The 22379-nt window shown below is 36.4% G+C and overlaps 2 protein-coding genes across 2 annotated transcripts; one reads left to right on the forward strand and one right to left on the reverse strand.

Moving 5' to 3' along the window:
* Window positions 1–1224: 1224 nt before the first annotated feature.
* On the forward strand, window positions 1225–13733 carry LOC143545824 (uncharacterized). Its single transcript, XM_077037636.1, has 2 exons — window positions 1225–1292; window positions 9882–13733. The coding sequence occupies exon 2, from the start codon at window positions 9886–9888 to the stop codon at window positions 13546–13548; it is 3663 nt and encodes a 1220-aa protein (XP_076893751.1). The 5' UTR covers window positions 1225–1292; window positions 9882–9885; the 3' UTR covers window positions 13549–13733.
* A 3404-nt stretch (window positions 13734–17137) lies between these two features.
* Window positions 17138–21568, reverse strand: LOC143545825 (transport inhibitor response 1-like protein Os04g0395600). The gene is made up of 4 exons (XM_077037637.1): window positions 21430–21568; window positions 20729–21264; window positions 18831–19323; window positions 17138–17938 (listed from the first exon to the last, which is right to left on the reverse strand). Exons 2-4 carry the CDS (start codon window positions 21256–21258, stop codon window positions 17183–17185), a joined length of 1779 nt encoding a protein of 592 aa, XP_076893752.1. The 5' UTR covers window positions 21259–21264; window positions 21430–21568; the 3' UTR covers window positions 17138–17182.
* Between the last annotated feature and the right edge of the window lie 811 nt (window positions 21569–22379).

Here is a 22379-nt window from a genome sequence, read left to right on the forward strand (position 1 = left end):
TGGTATAACTTGTAAAGCCCCTAAATTCGTATTCCATGTTTTTAACTTTACATCCCCTGACAGAATCTCACATCCGATGATTGAAAAATTAGGATGTCAAACTAAGGTAAAAGTTAAAATACAAAGAGTATAAAAAAAGTGAGAAGTGTGAGAAGCAATTTAATTAATCCATTAAGTTTTGAATGGTCATTGTGTCTTTCTGCTCATTATTTTTTCTTTTGTTTGTCATTGTGTATTACATTTATTGTCTTTTGTTCGAGATTGACATTTTGCATTCACTTAATATAAGAAAAAAAAAGTATTGCATTTATTGTGTAATATGTATTTACCATTGTATTTAACGTTTTAGGTAATTGTTTTAATATGTATTCACCATTGTGTTTTATTTATTAGATAAATACACAACGGTGTTATTTCACTATTCCAATTTTCAGATTTCATTTGTGAAAGAAAAAAAAATCCACAATGATAAACATAAAAACAAAATGATAAACTAAGCTAAAAGACACAAAGACAAATAAAAGATACAATGACAAGCCAAAAGACACAATGATGTGTGTCTTGTATGTGGAAAGAGCAAAGACGAGTTATTCATTTATGTCATTCCCACTTTGGTCCCCACTACATCAATTATGACTTCTCACATTTTTTATTTTTGTAAACCTTTGTATGATAACTCAACTCTCGAACTAATAGCCTTTTAGAAATTATTTGTCATATTTTACTAAATGATAGATTTCCGTTTAACTAATCACGACTCTTCCATTCTTTTAATTGTTTTCAACGATCAAACACTAGCCTTCACACCAATAGTTCTAAGCAACTTTGTTACCCAGGTTTGAACTTGAAACCTCCACTCTAAAATTGTATGTGTCTCCACCAAATTAATCCCACAATCCTATATATACATTCTTTGGAGTTAATTAATAATTAAGGGTCCTCACGGGTCATCTGGGGTGGTATACACTATAAAGTGTTTGTATCATATCATTACAATGGTGGTATGAGTTTGTTCTGTATTTTGTGTGTATCGATAATATCATTTTCTTTAGTCTTGGTTTGGGAATAAATATTCAAATTCAATGTTTGTGACAAGGAATAATCTTCGGAGGCATAACTTGCAACAATCATAGATTCTTATTCCATATTTCGTTCTATATATTATATATATTTAACCCAATGTACAGAAATCCTACATTAATTGGAATACAAATTCGCCTGTTCTCACCTCCATTGTAATCGACTTCCACAATCAACAACCGGAATTAAGGCTCGGGCTCTCTTCTATTCAGGTTCTCTTTCTCTCACTCATATCATCACCTCTTTATGTTGAAAGCTATGTATAACTAGGAATGTGAATTTATGATATTACATGAAAACAAAACACAAATCAAACACAAAATGAGTTCATGCCAGTTTTGGGTAAAAACATATGATGTTTAACGTGATGGGTTTGTGAGTTGGCATTTTTATTTTTGTTCTCTTTTTTTTGTTAAGATGATTTTCGTGTCACTAACTTAAACAGATTAGCTAGTTAACATAAGAAAACTTTAAAAGATAAATAAACATCAAGTTTGGTAGTATAATTGTCATTGGTTAACTAACGATCATTTATATTCGTGGTTGTAAATTAATTTGTAATTTTAGAGTAACATTAACAAAAATAAATCAAACGTCGGATTATAAGCAGGGTGTGTTTGTGTCCGTGAAAACTCGTTTCGATTTTCATATCATATACCCGACACGAATTTCATGTTTGTGTCGTGTTCAGCTTCGTGTCAAATTTTTAGGTTCATGTTAGGTTCCTTTGGTCAATATGTAAACTGTATTGAATTTATAGCATATGCATCTATTGAATTTTAAATTATACATTGGGTTAAATATAACACGTAGGCATTTATGCTAAAATTTTCTTAAATTTAGTAGTTATTTTTTTTGGTTCTTTTAATAATTATTGGGGATAATTATGGTTTGTTTTGAAAAATGTGTTGAACTCTCTTACCCTTTATGTTAGAACTTATAGAGAGGATCAAATAAAAAGGGTGTTTTGTGTTGTATTTTAAGTACGCGAAGAAGACATCTTTACATTTTATTTTTGTAATAATGATTGAGATTAAAGTGTTACCCAAAAAAAGAATGAAGAGATGGTATTTTGTTAATAACCATTGAACTTTTTTTTTTCACATTCTTCATTTTTTCATTTTTTTAGATGTTTGTAACTTTTTTATAAAACATTATTTATTTATTTATTTAAAAGCGCACCATAAAATAGAGTACTTTTTATCTTTAATTTTAGTACTATCTACATATTCTAATAAAGTAGAATAATTGTAGATACGTGTCGGTTTGTAATTAATTCTCACAATTTTTAACCTTGCAAAACTAATACACTCTATTTATATTATATCTATTACATAATAAAATTATTCACTTTTTTAAACTCTATTTATATTATATCTACACACTTTTATAAAAATAAATATTTACATATTATACTACTATGCATTGTTAGAATATATTTCATAGCATAATTGGTGAAATCCAAAAATCAACAATAAATATTGAAAAAAATATAATTTAAATGTTATCATTAACATATTATACTATGTATATTGTTGAAGAATGTAAATAAAAAACACAAAAAGAACTCTAATGTGCTTTCAATTTATGAAATAATTTTTCATTAAGTTATAAATATAAGCTTAAAAGTTTATCCATTTTTTAAAAATAAATCCATTTATCTATTGGTTTTTTTTTTGTACATTGTCATATATATAAATAGTTAAATTATAAATAAATGAATTAAATCTATCTATTTATTTTTTTGGTTAATTTAATAAACTATACATATATGTGTTAAATTGTAATGATAGTATATACCAATCACGTTCAAATATAATAAATTTTATCATATTTTGTTTATTAGGTTTTTTATCAATGATTGTTTCGGGTTTTTTTGAAACTTAAATTTGATTGTTACGGGCTAAAAGTTGGTAAATAGATTGTCTGGTACAAGTTAACTACATTTGGCTCAAATTTGTTACGGGTAAAAGATGGGTAATCTGAATATTTTTTAAAAATTTAAGAATGCAAATAGATTTATCGTCAAACTTGTTACGTGTTCAAAGTTAATGTAAAACAAATGAAAGTTAGAATTATAAATGTGATTGGGTTTCAAATATATTTTTAAGGACATTTTTTGAAATAGTCAAAAGATTTGGGATTTGACACATTGAGTATTTTTCTCACGACTATTAAAACTTTTTTTTAAAAAAAGACAAACACTTCCGGCATGCCACCTCTAGGCCTATCAATGCTTCATACTTTTACCAAATTAGAAATATTTGTGTTACCATTGACTTTTCCTCACAATGTTGTATGTGAACCATGTCGTACAAAATTATGCTAAATTGAAACAAAACATTCACAAAATTGAACGGGTTAACCTCTTCTTCTTCTTTTTTTGTCTAATACATTTTTCTATATACATTATGTATTGTTTTATTTGTAATTTAATTATTTAGATTATCTCGCGTGTCACACGAGCTCTAAAGCTAGTTTTGTTATATAAATATAACTAAAAAACAAAAAATCGAAAAGAAGGGTTTTTTTTTTTTGCAACATTTTTGTACTAGATTTTTTGTGCTAGATTTTTTGCGTCGAAATTTTTGTACTAGATTTTATGTGTTGTCCTTTAAGAAAAACAAGTTGGTGAAAATTTGAGCTTTAGGACCTAAATGACCTTTTAATCCTATTCATTTATGAGGAGTGTCACTAAGTCATTACTCAAAACACCAGTTTTAAAGGATCCTACCGTAGTAGAGCTTACCTTTGTCATTAGTAAATTGCATAGATTATGTATATGTCAACAAAATTTCATCTTTTTTTTGGTATAAAAAATTAAGGAGATCATCCTTACGGGGTTTGAGGTTATCACATTTCTTATACCTAATATGAATGTTCGTAAAAAAGCCATTTAAATGGGTATAAAAACAATACTTTTTTACCCTTTTACCTAAAAACAAGAAAAAAGAAAGAAAAACAATCGTCACCTCCACCCTTTCTTCTTCACAACTCAAGTCACCCATCGGCTAACAACCCATTTTCGACAACTTGATTTCCGGAAACCATATATTTCGGAACCATATCTTCTTGAACCATACCATATTGACAGCTTCTTCATAGCAAGAACCAAGAACGTACCTCCATCATTTTTGTACGACTCCGCCTCACGCCTACTCTCTTGATCACTAAAACCATCTCAAATCTGACTAGAGATGTTACATGCCCTTTATTGCATATTAAACACTCATAAATTAACACATGGGTTGATCAACATCGACTCTTCTGATTAAGTTGGAATCAGAAATACAACCACCAAAGAACGATATGAAGATAACAATCCTAAACCAAAATTAAATACTACTGACCCATGGACATATTTCACGATTTTGACGCACTCAGCTTCTCCAAAAAACAAAATAAAATGTGACTAGTTAATTTAGATTAGAATTAAATCAAGTTTGACTCGTTCCATGACCAGAACAAACTCATTTAACCCAACAATCACTCCTTAATAGTTGTTTGTTCATGTCATACGTACATTCACGATAGCGTTGGTTCCTCTTTAACTAAATTCCCATTTTGGACGCTCATTGTTGTAATGACCAAATTCACCACACTTGTAACATGTAAAATTTTATCCCTCTAGAAACGTTCATTATCATTCTGAGAACTCTAGCTTCCCGGAACCCCAACCTCTTCCTCGGCCACGTCTAAAGCCATACTTATTTCAACTTCCACTGCCAGAATGTTCGCAGCTATGCAGTTTATCCTTGCAGCAACTTTCTTGAGTGTTCTCCACTTTATAGGTTCCTTTTGCACGCTCCCCGTACGCTTTCAATCTTCCAACAGCTTCATCAAAGAGCATCAAGTCCAACTCGAAACATCATTTTATTAAGGCCACGATTTGAAGAACAGGCTTAGGCATCGAATCAAGAAGCCTTCTCACAAATTCCCAATCTTCAATATCATGTCCAAGACTCCTCCCCTCTGAAGCTAACCCCGCAAGTTTAGTTGCAAAATCATTAAGTAACTCACTCACTCACTCACTCACCCTCCTTCACGCGTAGTCCTTTGATTTCCCTCTTCAATGTTGCTAGCCTAGCCATTCTCACCCGATCCACTCCTAGATATCTTGTTTTCAGCCCATCCCATATACTTGTTTTGGATCGATCTAACCCGCCATTTGTAACACCATTTCTTCAGGTATCGTTTGAACAAAAGTAAGGGCTTTCTTTGATTTCTTTGTATCTGGTGCAACCCCTAACTCCTTGGTTCGTTTGCCTTCAATTTATATGTCATGCACATCCATAATCAACTTAACTTTGACCACCCATACCAGATAGTTGGTTGGGGTTATCAATAGGACATCGAACGTCCTTCTTTTGTTGGTACAATCACCATTCTTCTCTAGTTTTGATAGCTTCTTCCCTTTTTCGATTAAACTTGTTTCGATGGACTTTTTCCTCTAAGAAACAAAGCTACTGGTTTTCAGGTTTCCTTTCACTTGCCAATAAAGCCGAATCAAAAGGCACCTGCCTTGGTTCCTTCTGCCCCCCCCCCCCCCCTTTCTTCACCTCTTGTTAGTATACCTCTATCACAAGAAAAACCCGTTCAAGATAACTCGAGGCTGAAGTTGTGATACTTCAACCCGTGATCAAAATCGACTCACACCCCTTCAGCCTGCCGATTAAACACACAAATTAAAGCACACAGACTGATTATAAAAATTATGGGACTCTTTTTATTAAATTGGAATCGGAAATACAGCAAACAAAGAATGATGCGAAAATAAGAATCCTAACCCTGATTGAATACTATCTGACCATGCACATAAAAGACTCCTAAAAACTAGTGAATTAACAAAGCCCTTGATTTTGACTCAGTCCTCTACTCCTAAAAACAAAATAAAACATGACTAGTTTAAACTTCTTCCAGCTGCAAGAATTAAAAATAAGTCTGACCCATTCCATGGCTAATTTCCATCAACTTTTACTGGCGTTATGCTCAAGATTATGAAAAAGTTCACATCAATCTTAAAATATCAACACCATAAGAGATGGAAAACATCATGGAAGGTCCATCGAAGATCTTAGAAATGATGAAAATACTAGACTGTTCTAGAGACACGATGTAAATAGATCCTAATGTTGATTTGGTAGAAGATTTATATAAATTGACTTAAGGATAAACCAACTTGAAAGAAACTTGTATAATTGTCTTTAAAAGTGCTCCTCTTTCAGTTAGTCTTGTGTTCCTCTTTAGTGGTTTGAAACTTCACAAAGATAAAAGTAGGTTGACTCAGCTGAAGTGAAGTGTCGTGTCGTGTGTCGAACTTATATAGATAACCTTATGACAAGTGGTATCGGATGAAGTTGATTCAAGGAAATTGAGAAAAAGTCCGAAAAAATTGTTGCATACTAAGTGTAGCATCACAAGTTAAGGGGCTAGGAAGAATATAGGCATGCACAAGGAACCATTGGCCAGCATGGACAAAATGGTTGTAGATGTAGAGGCACCCATGACATAGATGAAGGCACAATCCGAGATTCACACCAACAACTAGAAGACTTAGAGTTGAAGACTGTGAATCTAAGCGGTGACTTCAAAAGTGCCCACAATGTGCAAAACAAAATCTACGAGGCAAAGTCCCTAAACAACACTATTTTAAAGGAAATGTAGCAATAGATAGAATTGCTAAAACTTATAGTGTATGTGACTCAAATCAAAAGGGCCAATAGGTATACTTGAAGGAACCATGTCTTAACTTACGTTGGTAACGTCGGTACATGGATCATCTATTAATTATAATACTCTGGTGATTTAGTTAGAGAAATTGATAGAAAGAAAACACTTTTTCTCTAGAGAATGCGATAAATCCAATTGGTGACTTACGAAACTCAAGCATTCTATGACTGTTGAGGAATTTATTAAAGAACTTATGACACTTATCCTTGAGATATGGGTTTTACAGACCAAAATGCTCTCTTTTACTTACTTTATGACTCTTAAGTATGGGAGAAGAACGAACTAAAATGACTTGAAATCAAAATCTTTCTACTAATGCTAAAGTAAAGATTTGATCAAAGTTTAGCAAAATTGTGTCGATGAATTCAAGAGATCAAAAGACTAGTCATGAGAATGGTGGAAGAGAACCATGTCTAACATAGAGAAGGCTATACACATTATTTACCAACTCGGTAACACAAAAGTATTAGACATACATATAATATTATATGTTTCTTCATGTGCGATGTTCCTCATCAAGATGAGAATGCTTGTATTAGACTAGCTTGTATGCCATTATAAGGTCTCAAGAGATAGTTTGCTAAGAGGAGAATGATTCCTGGATAAAGGTACCCATACGTAAGCTAAAGATCTATAATTAATTTGTTGAAGGTACCGACAACGATCAAGAAAGTTACTATTACATTCAAGGGTTCGATGCCAAAAGTGCTTCCTAAGAAGAAACCACCTAAGCGGGATGTAGATCATGAGATTGAATTACGACCAGGTTCAAACTCACTGAAAATATCCCATATTCTAATGTAATGTTTGGAGTTGGAAGAGTTTTGAGAAAAAAAAATGCAATGTCTTACGAAAGGATGCATATGGCCTTCTAGAGCCCCTTTTGGTGTACCAATAATATTTCAAAAAAAATATATATGGATCTTAAGTTGCTTATAGACTATTGAACAGTAAAATATACTGTAACAACGAATAAGAAGTATTGACATCTCTTTGTCGCTAAGTTGTTCGATCCACTTGATAAGGAAAGATGCGTCTCCAAGATAGACGTACAAATGGGTTACTAACTAGTCATATAACATAGGGATGTTGACCCTGAAACGACGCTGGTTATAATATATGGTTCTTATGGTATCATATACTGTATTATGTTGTTTTACTTAACCAAACCCCATGTAAATTTCATACGGTCGTGAACAAGCTCTTTCATATCTTTTTAGAGATGTGGTAGTGTACTTAATTGAAATAGTCATGTATAGAAAAAAACATTAAAGGAGTGTGAATCACACTTCATACATCTCTTCCAGGCATTGTAAGATAACCAAGTATACGTAATGATGAAGATTGGCAATATGGTTAAGGTAAATGAATGCACGGACCAAGTTTACATGGGTCAAGACGTTTAACGAATTGATAAACTATTATCGATGATTCATCAAGGGTTATTCAGCTAATGCTATACCTTGACCAAGCAATTTGGAAATAATGAGGCTTAGGAGTGTGAAAATCGTTCCAAATAACTTTAATTAGCTAATAAGTATCTAATGAAGGAATCGATGTTGATAACACCGTAAGTAAGCCATTTAAAGTATACACAAAAGCCTTGGACTCTGTTAGTGACTTTAGTGTCATCAAGCTACTTTTGTAATAGAGTTTCACTTGTACACCAAATGAGAGATCATAATAAATATTGATACGAGTGAGGATGTGTTTAGTACACACTCCTTCACCATTATGGCTTCGGTACTACAAAACCTTAATGACTTCCGTGCCATGGGGTTTCGAGGGGACACCACGGTTAGGGAGATCAAGAGGCCATCCATGGGGAAGTGTCCCTACCTCGGTTAGTACCGGCCTTGATGGTATTTCATCGGGAAACACACTGGATTGCCATGAATGATAAAGAGTTGCATGAAAACTAGTCTTTAAAAGTGACCGGAAATTAGAAGCAAAATTGCTACTGATTAGTAGCAACACACAGTAATTACTAAAGGCATGTTGGTAGCAACTTAGTCTAGTAATTGCAACTATGATTTGGTAGAAACAGAGATGCAGTGGCGGATCAATGTGCTTTGGTAGCAACAAAGTTACTGTCATTCACAGCGATTGTTAACTGTAAATCAGTTATAACCGCCTATTAAGTGCCGTCTTAAATGTTGCAATGGTTAACCCTTATATAAAGGAATCTTCTGGTCTAAATTCGACATGTCAAATTTCACAAAAAAATAATTCTTGTTCTTTGTAAAACTTTCGGTCTCAATCTGAGTATTGATTTCGTGCATACACGAAATACTTTAATTTTACGGTGAACTCATACACGATTTCAAAAGCTATCCGAGTGATCGAATTACCAAACACGAAACTTACATGCTCTGCTATTAGGGTACCTTAATGCGTGAAGAATATTGTATTGCATTTGGGATTAGACGACATAATGGCATAGAAAGAATGCACATATATTATTTGAGAAAAATGTGACAATAATACATTTGTGTCTATGCACTTGGAGTAACTATATTCTAAGATCTCACTTCGTCATTAAGATGATCGATCGGCATTGCAACAGTTTATTTCCTATATTAAGAGGTAACCTTAAGTCTGAATAGTTAAGAGGTTACCTTTTAACCATTTAGACTTAAGACTACATTTTAACCATTAAGAGATTGTGAATCATTAAGATGTAGCATCTTAATGACTATTAAGAGGCTATCAAACAGCCCATAACTCTGTAGCAAGGTTGTTATGAGATTTTCTGCCAAAATTGGACAATCACTTGGAATACGTGTATTGCAATGTGAACTTTATCCCATGTGCTTGATATGGATGTCGTGAGCTTAGGTAGGAAAGAATTTAAAAACATAGAAATGTATATAATATTTATAGAATGTCCTAAACAATAAATAAAAATAAAATAAAACAAAACATTGCAACAGATTACTCACTACAGGAACGCAAACTAGGGGAAGATAAAATAAGAATGTAAATTGTAGAACTTAAGGAATTTTTTTAATGTTAAAAAACGTTGGATGTGAATAAATTTTACAGTATATGTAATATGTGTTCTTTTTCAGCAATATGTCACAAACTGCTAGCACTACCATCGACAATCAAGATATCAAAAAGGACAATCTTATAGCGGCCGATAAATTATCATCACCAAAGGAAACAGTTGCCCAGGAACCCCATCAAACAACCACTTCAGATGCAAACACGAATGACAACACTTCTACACCTAAGTTTGAAGCCACAACTAATGACACAACAAAAGCTTCCAGTACCTCTAGTAACGAAAACAATTCATCACCACCTGTTGTCCAAACCACCACCACCTCCGAAACCTCCACCAATCAGGCCCCTGAAATATCTACCAATGATTCGGATGCCGGTAAGAAGGCTACAGCGATCTCCAACCATGAATCTCAAAATGCACCCACCACCCAGATCCCGGATTCGGATAGTTCCAATAAGCAAGCCAATCATGAATCACAGAAAAGTTCCACCACTTCCGTTCCAACCTCCAACCAAGATGCTAACTCGGTTGAGCAAACAAATCCTCCGACAGATGATAGGGACGATAAGAAAGCCACAAATGATACTACCCAAACAGCCTCCAATGAGCTAGACACCAACAAGGATGACCATGGGAATCAAATACCAGATTCAAATACCAACAACCAAGCCAACGCCAACGCCAACGCCACTGATCACGGCTCACCTAAAAGTTCCACCACTACCAATGCAACCTCGAATCAAGATTCAAACACTGTTGATCAAACTAATCAACCAACCGCCGATAGTGACACTAAGCAAGCCACAGATCAAAGTACCCACACTGCCAGCACTGACCAACAAACCGACAAGCATGAGAATCTAATGCCAACTGATGAATCTTCTACCTCTCAGATCACTAACTCAGATGCCAGCAAGCAAGCCAACACTGATGAGTCACCTAAAACTTCCACCACTAAGGTTCCAAACTCCAATCAAGATCCTAACTCGGTTGATCAAACTGATCCTCTGACGACTACCGACTGTGGCACTAAGCCAGACACAAAAGAAAGTGCCCAAAATGCCTCCAATGACTCAGAACCAGAAAAGAAGACTCCCTCAGGTGAGACAGGCAGTAACGAGGATCGAATGCATCTACAAAATTTGATAGATCAAGAACTAAAAATTGTTCAGAGAATTTATCCTAAACTTGGAGAACACGAGAAAAAGATTAAGGAGGATGCCAAAATAGCCTCTGACCGTTTTAAAAAGTTAAAAACTGAGATGTGTGACCTAAGGGAGCTCAAAGATCTTAAGAAAATGGTTACCAAGTTAAAGCTTCAGATTCCAGCAAGGTACATGTCATATGATGAAAACGACAAACAAAAAGACCAGCAATCTGATGCTGGAAATAGAGACAACATTCCCATTTGGTTACAGAAAAAAATGCCTCGATTACATGACAAACTCTTCAATGAAAGTCCAATTTGTAAAGATATACATCTGCGTTTTAACAATCTCAGACGTGAGTTAAAGCTTTGTTTGCTTTGTTTTTCGGTGTTTCCGGAAAAGGAAATCATAAGTAGAAGGTCAATGATTTACTGGTGGATCGGAGAAGGTCTTATTCCTATCACTCAGGAATATGGCGTTGAGGAGTGTGCCAATAGATTCTTCGAAGAGCTTATGGACAATGGTTTCATTGAGCCTGTCTCTAGAAGTTATGGCCGTTATGTTCCCACTTGTAAAATGAACCCCATGGTTCATGCTGCATTGGTTATGATTGCTGACAAGGTAAACTTCTTTGATTTTGATAAGTATGGTAACCCAAAAAATTTGGGTAAATTTGATGAGATAGAAAGCCCAGAAGATTTGCCACTAGTCCATCCCCTTGGTGAACCAAGAGAGTTCTTCGATTTCTATAATAAAAAAAGGGAACTGATCATATCAGAAACAATTAATTTCGTTGATTTGAATGGGAACCTGTGTGAATTCGCTGCTCTTCCCCAAGACCCCGGCGCAGATCCCGTTAAACGTGACGGAAAGCCATTTGTTGAAGGTAGAAAACACTATCTTTACCGTAAAAGGAAGATTACCACAAAGTCTCATAAGGTGTGTTTGGTGGGTAGTGGGCTATCAAAAGGTATTCCTTGGGAGAACCTTCATATGTTGTTTAATGTTAACGACATTATTCTCGAGTTTAAGACAGAATGGTTTTTACGGATGAAAAACATTAACATTCTCTTCATTGGAAGGTGGCATAGCTCGGCTGCTCACCATATTGAGATTGATCAGGAGTTCGAATTTGAAAAGAGCTTGGACCAAATGAACCATGTGAGGTTCTTTTGCCTTAAAGGAGTTTCAAGCATTCCCAAGCTTCCAGATTCTATCTCAAAACTCAAAAGCCTTGTTATTCTCGACCTTAGAGCTTGTCACGATCTTGAGACAATTCCAGAAACCATTGGTTCACTCAAGTGTTTAACACATATGGATATGTCTGACTGTTACTTGCTAAAGAATATACCAAAACAGATTTCATTTCTTGAATCCCTTCAAGTCCTTAAAGGGTTTATAGTTGTCGAATCTACAGAGAAAGGCATATGTACCCTCCAGGATTTAAAGAAACTAGAACACTTGAGAAAGCTTAGCATGCGTACAAATATAAAAAAATTCCCTGAAGAATCACATCTTGAGGCCTTAGATAAACTTGAAGCGCTTCAAAAGCTAACAATCTTGTGGGGTGGCGATGAGTCCAAGCCCCAGGAGAACACGCCAAAAAAAGGTGATGGCGATGAGTCCAAGCCCCAAATAAACACGTTAATACAAGATGCTGGCGACAAGCCCAAGCACCAAGCGAGCACGCCAAATCAAGATGCCGGCGACAAGCCCAAGCTCCAAGCGAGTACGCCAAATCAAGATGTTGGCGACAAGCCCAAGCCCCAAACGAGCGCGTTAAAACAAGATGTTGGCGACAAGCCTAAGCTACAAACGAGCACGTCAAAACAAGATGCTGGCCACAAGTCTAAGCTCCAAACGAGCAGGTCAAAACAAGATGCTGCCGACAAGCCCAAGCCCCAAACGAGCACGTCAAAGCAAGATGCTGCCGACAAGCCCAAGCCCCAAACGAGCACGTCAAAGCAAGATGCTGCCGACAAGCCCAAGCCCCAAACTAGCACGTCAAAGCAAGATGTTGGCGATCAGCCCAAGCCCCAAACGAGCACGTCAAAACAAGATGATGGAGACAAGCCCAAGCCCCAAACGAACACGTCAAATGAAGATGCTGGAAAGAAGAAGATCAGTCTTGCATCCAAATTTAAGAGACTTGTACAGAAGAAAAAATGGGTAGAAGGGTCTATGAGAAGAATGGATGCTTTCAACACTTCCTCATTGGGCTCACGACTAGAAAAACTGGACCTTAAGTGTTTCCCACGCCGTGAGCGTGATGCACCAAATTGGGTAACAGCAAGCAAATTTAAGGGGTTAAAGAAACTATACATTCGTGGTGGAAATTTCTCGGACCTCGGTCAATATGACCAAATTCTTGAGCCTGATGAATCACAGCCCCCTGAAACATGGAATGTTGAGATATTGCGATTAAAGTACTTGGATGAACTGAACATGGAATGGAGAGAGTTGCAAACACTATTCCCGAAACTGAAATCTTTAGAGAAAGTTAAATGCCCGAGACTGACGCTTTTTCCTTGCAACGAGCAAGGAATCTGGATGAAAAAAGGATTCTCGACGACCACCTGATAGTAAGAAAATTATCAGAGTTGATGCGTTATGAGACAATACATTCATCATAAGTTCTAATGGTTTATTTGTTAATTATGCCAAGAATAAATACAAAATAAAAAGAATAAGTATAACAGTACCAAAGTCGTACTATATTCATAAGTTGTACGTTTGGATTGTTGTTCACGTACATCATTATCTATGTAATTTGTGTATTTAATATCGTGTGTAAGAACTTGAAACTAGTTGTTATATTGTGGTTGTTAAGTGTATATATAACTTTAATGATCTCTGAGTATGATATGTCGAATAAGTTGACATATCTCATTATTAAAGGTCTGCCACAAATATTAAGTTAATAATTAAATTCAAACCTAGTTGTTGAATAAGTTGACGTACATATCTCTATATATATTGTAAACTTTATTGAATGGAATAATAACTGCTATAGGTTCAAATAGTCAAATATTTCTAGATATCCAGATAAAAATGGAAGACTTACAAAAAGCTCTACCAGGTCCAAAACTTGAGTATTGTGTGTGTTGGTTAAAGTCAATTCTGACTATAGGTGGAGAATTGTTAAATAAAGTCAAAATTGACTAAGTCAACGTGGTCAACAGAAGTTCAGTGATAATAAAGGACAATTAGCAAAGTTGAGCTGTGTTAACTTTAAGTGTTCTGGTGTGATGTGATTAATGTGTTGAAGATGAGGGACCTTTTATGACAGTTTCAAAGATAAGTTTGTTAACATCTGATTAGGTCAATAATAGTTATAATGGTTAGATTGATTCGATTTCGTTTTTCTTGATGTTAATTCGTAACACAATGGATGTAAAAGTACAGATGTGATGTATCAACTTACAAAGTTATTAGATTCAACATGTATCAATCACCTGGATTCACAACAAAACAATTCAAACTTACTACACTTGAGTGTCCAAGTTTAACTACACAACAAGATGCTAAATTTGTCCAAGTGAACCGAAAAAGAAAAAATAAAGCACGACTACCCCAAATCAACATCATCGAGCCGACTCACACCCGCATGGTCAAACTTTTGACCAAACCGAGAACATTAGACCTATGTATACCTCGACGGTGGGGACAAATTTAATTAAAAGTTACAATGTAAGAACATTATTTTAACCAAAAACAAGTTGTTCAAGCATGTCAGTTTTGTTGAACTCAAAGGGTCAAGACAAACGGTGGTGCATCCCTTCGCCGTCCAGCCACAGTTCGATAGATGTACACTTTATGAGCCTGGCTGTCTTCACTGTCTTCATCCTTCATAACTTCAACATTCAACCTCGGCATCTCTTTAGCCAACACCCGACACCCGTTCATGGTCAAGTTACAAGCCGACATCCAAAGCGACCTCATTGACTCATATTTGGTCAAACCCGAAAGCAAAGAATCGTTTCCAAACGGGCAGTCTCGTATCTCTAGCTTCCTCAGTCTTGGGCAGCCCCCGAGCACATACTTCAACCCCAAATCACTACTTCCTGCAAAAGCAACAGTCAAGATTTCCAAGTTTTTTGCGTATTTTCCAATATCCTCGAAGGTCAAATCGGTCAAAAGGCCGGAAACAGCGAGCCTTTGAAGGTTCGGGCAGGTCCTGACCACAGAACCAAAAGCCTCATCCATTATGCAGAGCCGAAAGTGGGTGAAACCCGGGAAGTTTTGAACCACGGTTGCAACAGTAGCGTTTGTCATTTGATGGCAAAAGTAAAGGATGCAATGCAGTTTCGGGCAGCCCTGAGAGACCGGGATGAGACCTGATTCGGTCACGCCTGCAACTTCCTCCTGATCAAATGGGTCAGCCGGAAAGACCCGGAGTTCTTCTAGTAAGGAGCACCATGACCCAACTGCTTCTAAACCCACATCCCCTACGGTATCAAGGACCTGCAGATAGATAAAAATCAAAATTATAATAGTTTAATTAGTTTATCCGAGTACACATGTTGATGTAAAATGTACAAGTCGGTAGGAGTGTACATGGGTTAGGTTTGTTCACAAAGCAAGCCGAGCCAGGGCCAGCTCAAGCTCGGCTCGAATCTAAACTGAGCGGACTTGGCTCGAGCTCGAATGCTCAGGCTCGGCTCAATATGAATACTAGCTGGCTCATTTACAAATCGAGCTTTTTTCAAGCGAGCCATCAGCCACAATAGACGGGTCGCTCAAACCGAACCAAAAACCAAAAATTTCGGTTTTTGAGTATTTAACAGTCATCCAGTTTTTTATTTTTTAACATTGGGGCTCAAATATTTAGGTAACACTATTTATTAAAAGCCTATAAATATTAAAAATCAAGTTAAAAATGAAAATCCATAAACTCAGTTAAGTTAGGTTTTAATTGCTTGCAAAACCGAAACCAAAGCCGAACCAAACGTTAAGTTATTACGTAAGCATAAAGCCAAACCGTCAGTTTCAGTTATATCTGTTTTTTGTTTGGACCCGGTTCGGTTTCGTTTTTAACATTTGGCCGGAAAAAATTGACCCAAAAAATGAATTTGGGCGTAAGTATTTTAGTTAATAATTAATTAATTATTATACGACTGGGTAACACTATCTACAAAAAACTTCTAAATTTCTTATAAATTAAAACTAAAAATGAAAACCCAGAAATTTGATTCTGTTCGGTTTTTCTTTTTTAATTACATGCAAAACCAAAACCAAAACCAAACCCAAAGTTTTTGTATAGATTCGGTTACTTGGGTTCAGATTTTCAGTTAAGGATCGGTTATTTTCGGTTTCATGCACACCCCTAAATTCCTAAACTCAGGTTTAATTTGACAGTTACCCAAAGTCGTCGCACACTTTTGCAGTGCATTAGAGCCATTGCTAGCTCAAAGCTGCGTAACGCTGCACAGCTCAAATTTAAGAAACTGAGACCCACGCACGCAGGATAAATAATGGGCAGATAAACTATGATATATTACCATAAGAGTATATTCATTGTCTTACAGACTTACACTGACTTTAAACGTTGATACTATGTATTGCACCCTTGAAATGAAAAGTTCTTAGAATGTAAGTCGTGGGTCATGAATTCAGGTCGGATTACGGACAATATTTGATGAACAGCAAGAACACGGGAAAATAGAGAAATCAGAATCACAATAAGACTTGACTAATGACTCGTAATTAGCCTGTAATTGATTAAGTGTTTGCCTTGTGTTTGTGTTAGCGTTGCCAGAATTGAATTTAGTAACATAGTTCGACTGTCACCAAGTCATTTTGGTGAGGAAATCCTTGATTCCACTACTACCTCAAACTTAGAGCATCATACACAGATCATCAGTACATGATCCCTCACCAAAGTTATTAGATTCAACCTTACGAAACATGTATAATCCCCAAGATTCACAACAAAACAATTGAAACTTGGTACACTTGAGTATCAAAGTTCAACTACACATCAAGATGCTAAATTTGTCCAAATGAACCGGAAAAGAAAAAATAAAACACGACTACCCCAAATCAACATCATCGAGCCGACTCACACCCGCATGGTCAAACTTTTGACCAAACCGAGAACATTTGACCTATGTATTACCTCGACGGTGGGGGACTAATTTAATTAAAAGTAACAATGTAAGAACATTATTTTAACAAAGTACAAGTTTGTTCAAGCATGTCAGTTTTGTTGAACTCAAAGGGTCAACACAAACGGTGGCGCATCCCTTCTCGGTCCAGCCACGGTTCGGTAGATGTACACTTTATGAGCCTGGCTGTCTTCACTGTCTTCATCTTTCATGACTTCAACATTCAACCTCGGCATCTCTTTAGCTAAGACCCGACACCCATTCATGGTCAAGTTACAAGCCGACATCCAAAGCGACCTCATTGACTCATATTTGGTCAAACCCGACAGCAAAGCAGCGTTTCCAAACGGGCAGTCTCGTATCTCTAGCTTCCTCAGTCTCGGGCAGCCCCCGAGCACATACTTCAACCCCAAATCACTACTTCCTGCAAAAGCAACAGACAAGATTTCCAAGTTTTTTGCGTATTTTCCAATATACTCGAAGGTCAAATCGGTCAAAAGGCCGGAAACAGCGAGCCTTTGAAGGTTCGGGCAGGTCCTGACCACAGCACCAAAAGCCTCATCCATGGGCTCGTTTGTCAGGTAATCGGGTTGACCAAGGTTCATTATGCAGAGGCGGAAGTGGGTGAAACCTGGGCAGTTTTGAACCACGGTTGCAACAGCAGCGTTTGTCATTTGATGGCAAAAGTAAAGGATGTAATGCAGTTTCGGGCAACCCTGAGAAACCGAGATGAGACCTGATTCGGTAACGCCTGCAACTTCCTCCTGATCAAATGGGTCAGCCGGAAAGACCCGGAGTTCTTCTAGTAAGGGGCACCATGACCCAACTGCTTCTAAACCCGCATCCCCTACGTTATCAAGAACCTGCAGATAGAAAAAATTATAATAGTTTAATTAGTTTATCCGAGTACGCATGTTGATGTAAAATGTACAAGTCGGTAGGAGTGTACATGGGTTAGGTTTGTTCACAAACTAAGCCGAGCCACCATCTCAAGCTTGGCTCGAATCTAAACTGAGCGGGCTTGGCTCGAGCTCGAATGCTCAGGCTCGGCTCAATAAGAATACGAGCTGGCTCAGCTCGGCTCAGCTCATTTACAAATCAAGATTTTTTCAAACGAGCCATGAGCCACAAATTTTTTTGAACAGCCATAGGATGGGTCGGTTTTGGGCTCAAATTGAACCAAAAACCAAAAATTTCGGTTTTTGATTCAGTTTTTTATTTTTTAACATTGGGGCTCAAATATTTAGGTAACACTATTTATTTAAAGCCTATAAATATTAAAAATCAAGTTAAAAATGCAAATCCATAAACTCGGTTAACTTAGGTTTTAATTGCTTGCAAAACCGAAACCAAAGCCAAACCGAATGTTAAGTTATTACGTAAACATAAAGCCAAACCGTCAGTTTCAGTTATATCTGTTTTTTGTTTAGACCCGGTTCGGTGTCGTTTTAACATTTGGCCGGAAAAAATTGACCCAAAAATATGAATTTGGGAGTAAGTATTTTAGTTAATAATTTATTAACACTATCTACAAAACTTCTAAATTTCTTAAAATTCAAAACTAAAAATGAAAACCCAGAAATTCGATTATGTTCGGTTTTCTTTCGTAATTACATGCAAAACCAAAACCAAACCCAAAGTTTTTGTTTAGATTCGGTTACTTGGGTTCAGATTTTCAGTTAAGGATCAGTTATTTTCGGTTTCATGCACACCCCTAAATTCCTAAAACTCGGGTTTAATTTGATAATTAATTACCCAAAGTCGTCGCACACTTTTGCAGTGCATTAGAACCATTGCTAGCTCAAAGCTGCGTAACGCTGCACAACTCAAATTTAAGAAACTGAGACCCACGCACGCGGGATAAATAATGGGCAGGTAAACAGAATTAATATCCCATAAACCCGAGATGGTTAGCAGGTTTTTACAGTTTCCAAATGTAGTTTCCAGGTCAGCAACAGGGCGGGTTACAAGATCTTGGGTAAAGGATCCAGTACCGAGTTCGGTCAACTGCGGGGCCCACAAAAGAAGCTTTTGTAACTGATCTAAATTAATATTCCGGTTGACTTTCAAAACCCGTAACGATTTGCACCGTGTAACGAGCTTTTCAAGAGCGTTGAAGCTGACTTCACTGTTTAAGCTTGCAAAATTTAGCACTTGTAATGTGGTTAAGGTTTCAGGGAAGCAACTTAACCAATCACCACCTAGATCATCGATCCCATTTTCTTGTATGTCTAGCTCTGTTAAGTTTCTACAAAAAAATAATATAATATTTAACAAATTAATCTGGAAAGTTAGGCATGTAAACGAACCGAACGAACACAAATGGAGCTAGTTGTGTCTGTTCGTTTAACTTTAACGGAACAAACGATAGAACATAAGCAATTAAATGAACGGTATTTTCTTCATGTTTGTTCGTTAAAAAGATGAATGTGTTCGTGTTTGTTCATTAACAATATAAACGAGCAGTTCATGAACGAATATAACTGAACATAGATGAAGAAACATAACTGAACTAAAAACCAATATAATATTGATAATTAAGTCTAGATAATTAGGCATGTAAGGGAACCAAACAAACACAAACAGAGGTGTTTGTGTCCATGTTTGTTTAGTTAACTTCAACCAAACAAACGATTGAACACAAGTCATTAAGCGAACCGGATTTTCTTCTTCATGTTTGTTCGTTAAGAAAATGAACGTGTTCGTGTTTGTTTGTTAACAGCATAAACGAACAGTTCACGAACTAACATTACTGAGCATAAACGAACAGTTCACAGACACGAACGGAGGTGTTTGTGATTGTTCATTTAACTTTAACCTTGCATACCATCAAACACAAGCAATTAAACGAGCGTGAATTTCTTGTTCGTGTTCATGTTTGTCGTAATCGTATAAACAAACAGTTCACAAACGTAAATGAACTGACATAACCGAGCTAAAACCAATTAGAAGTAGATGTGAACAACGATGTGCCGGGCCTAAAAGGTTCTTAAACCAGGCTAAAACTGTAATGGGCTTAAAAATTTAAATAAATATATTGACAGACATAAACGAACAAACTTTAACAAACGTAAACAAACAAACCTAAACGAATTTAAATGAACGACCGTTCACGAACAAGACATATGTCCATGTTCATTCGTTTTAACTAAATGATCAAAAGTTTTTGTTCATTTTCATTCGCTTATTAGATAAAAGAACTTCCTACCAAACGATTCACTGAATATTCGGTCTGTATACAGGCCTATAGATAATATTCACTATAATGCATTGACTTAATTCTTGAACAACCAAAATTTATATAGTAAAACCTCATAATATACGATTTTATTATATAAGTAACCTCTGTGTAGTTTGAACTTCATGGACAAATAAAGAATTTAAAGGAAATTGAGTATGTTTCATTTTAATTCAGCTTCATGTAAAGCAGTTAGCTGTAGTCGCTTTTGGCTACTCAAGGCGACCAAAGTTCAAAAGGCGCACACCTTTCTTACACGGATGGTTTTTATGCATCAAATGTTGTACAACATGCTTTTTAGGTTCTACACGTAGATAATTCATATATGATAATGCTAATCTATAGCTAAATTTTCGGTACGGGAAGCTAAATTCAACTGATCTAATTAACATAAACAACCGATTTGAGATGTTACCTGCAATGAGTGGCAATGGCTTTCAATCCCTCCATACTAAAACCATCACAACTCAAAAGCGACAATGCCTTAAACTCGGTAAAATTCGTTGCCAAAAACTCCAAGCTCTCGTCGCTAACCGCCATCCGTTTCAACCGAAGCTCCTCGAGGAACGGATAGGCCTCGGCGAGGACACTCAGCCACGGATGCACATCAGCGCCCCAATCCTCAGGCACCAGATTGAAATCCGAAAACCTAGGTTTGCCTTTCAACGTCACGCTCCGGATCTTCGGGAACCTTCCGGCCACAATCTCCAGCGACACCGAGTAACAGTTTCCGATGAACACGTGGCGCCTGCTCCACCGCTCCGCGTGGTACCAGTCCTTACAGACTAATGACACCGAGCTTCGATCCTTGTGTGAATCGATCAGCGAGAGGACTGGTTCCAGAACCTCGTCCGGAAACGGACACGTCCGAGTCGACTCGGACGAGTCCGGATCGACTGAGTCGACTCGGTCAACTGACCTGGATCGCTTCTGATCTAGATCCATACTTGACTGCAAATAAAAATAATAATAATAATAAATCAATTAATCAATTAATTAATCGACCATTTCATTGGATGGATTAAAGCTACCTAGAATTAGATCAATTGGATTGGAAGTGATGATCTGTAATAAGAATAAGAGAATTAAATGAATAAAAATAAGAGAATTACGTACATATGGAGATTGATTAATTACATGATGAAAGAAACCAATAATGGATGTATGTGTGTATGTATATGTTTGTTTATCTCTCTCTCTCTCTCTCTAAAACCAGAAGCAGCGGCTTAACTGAGGTGAGAGAGAAATACCGATACGAAGCAAGTTACCTTATAAAACTCTTAACATGTTCAGTGTCTGTCCGTTAAGCTTTTGACGGACAAACGGACGATTCACGAATACTCTACCGAACCAAAATTCGTGTTTGTGTCTGTTCATTTAGGAATTGAATTTGTCCATGTCTATTCGTTAGTATTGTAAACGGAAATGGACAACTACACTAACGGACACTAATGGGCAAACAAACAACGATGGACACTAATAAACGTTAATGGATAAGCAAACATAAACTTGTAAAAACGCTTAACATAAACACTAATGAACATTACACCACATGATATCTAAAAATACTTAACACTTAACATGATAACCAAACACGTAATCATATCAAAATAATGTTTTGAAGTTCAAAATCCACAAACTTTTAGTACTTCACAAGAAACAAACTTCAAATTCTTCATTCTACAAGGAATTGAACATACACAACACTATTAAATGGACGTTACCGAACATAATCAGACGTATGTTACCGGGCGTTCACGGACACTACTAAACGAACGCGACCTTTGTCTTTGTTCGTCCGTTAAGCTTACCGAACAAAAAATTTTTGTCCGTGTTCGGTTCATTTATTAAACTGGCGAAAATAAATGAACTTCCAATCGAACGGACAGTCAAAGTCCGATTCGTTTACAGCGAGTTTCACAATTACGATAAATACATGTTAAGGATAACTCGGGCGTTCTTGGGTAGGGTGATGGGTGTCGAATCCAACAAATAAAATGAACCAGCTTACACTTTTTATGAATAGTATGAGCGGAAGTAAGGTTCGTGTTCTCAGGGATGCAGAT

The sequence above is a fragment of the Bidens hawaiensis genome, unplaced genomic scaffold (genome assembly GCF_021521415.1).
Source record: "Bidens hawaiensis isolate Kalapana, Puna unplaced genomic scaffold, B.hawaiensis_p1.1 tig00014039_1, whole genome shotgun sequence".
In the NCBI taxonomy this organism is placed as follows: Eukaryota; Viridiplantae; Streptophyta; class Magnoliopsida; order Asterales; family Asteraceae; genus Bidens; species Bidens hawaiensis.

Bases quoted from the DNA above. Each gene is read 5' to 3' on its own strand.
- LOC143545824 (XM_077037636.1), top strand. From the start codon at position 9,886: ATGTCACAAACTGCTAGCACTACCATCGACAATCAAGATATCAAAAAG.
- LOC143545825 (XM_077037637.1), bottom strand. From the start codon at position 21,258: ATGGATCTAGATCAGAAGCGATCCAGGTCAGTTGACCGAGTCGACTCA. The intron at 19,324-20,728 runs GTAACATCTCAA...ATTTTTTTGTAG, and splicing joins GCCATTGCCACTCATTGCAG to AAACTTAACAGAGCTAGACA. The intron at 17,939-18,830 runs GTAATTAATTAT...TTCTATCTGCAG, and splicing joins AAAGTGTGCGACGACTTTGG to GTTCTTGATAACGTAGGGGA.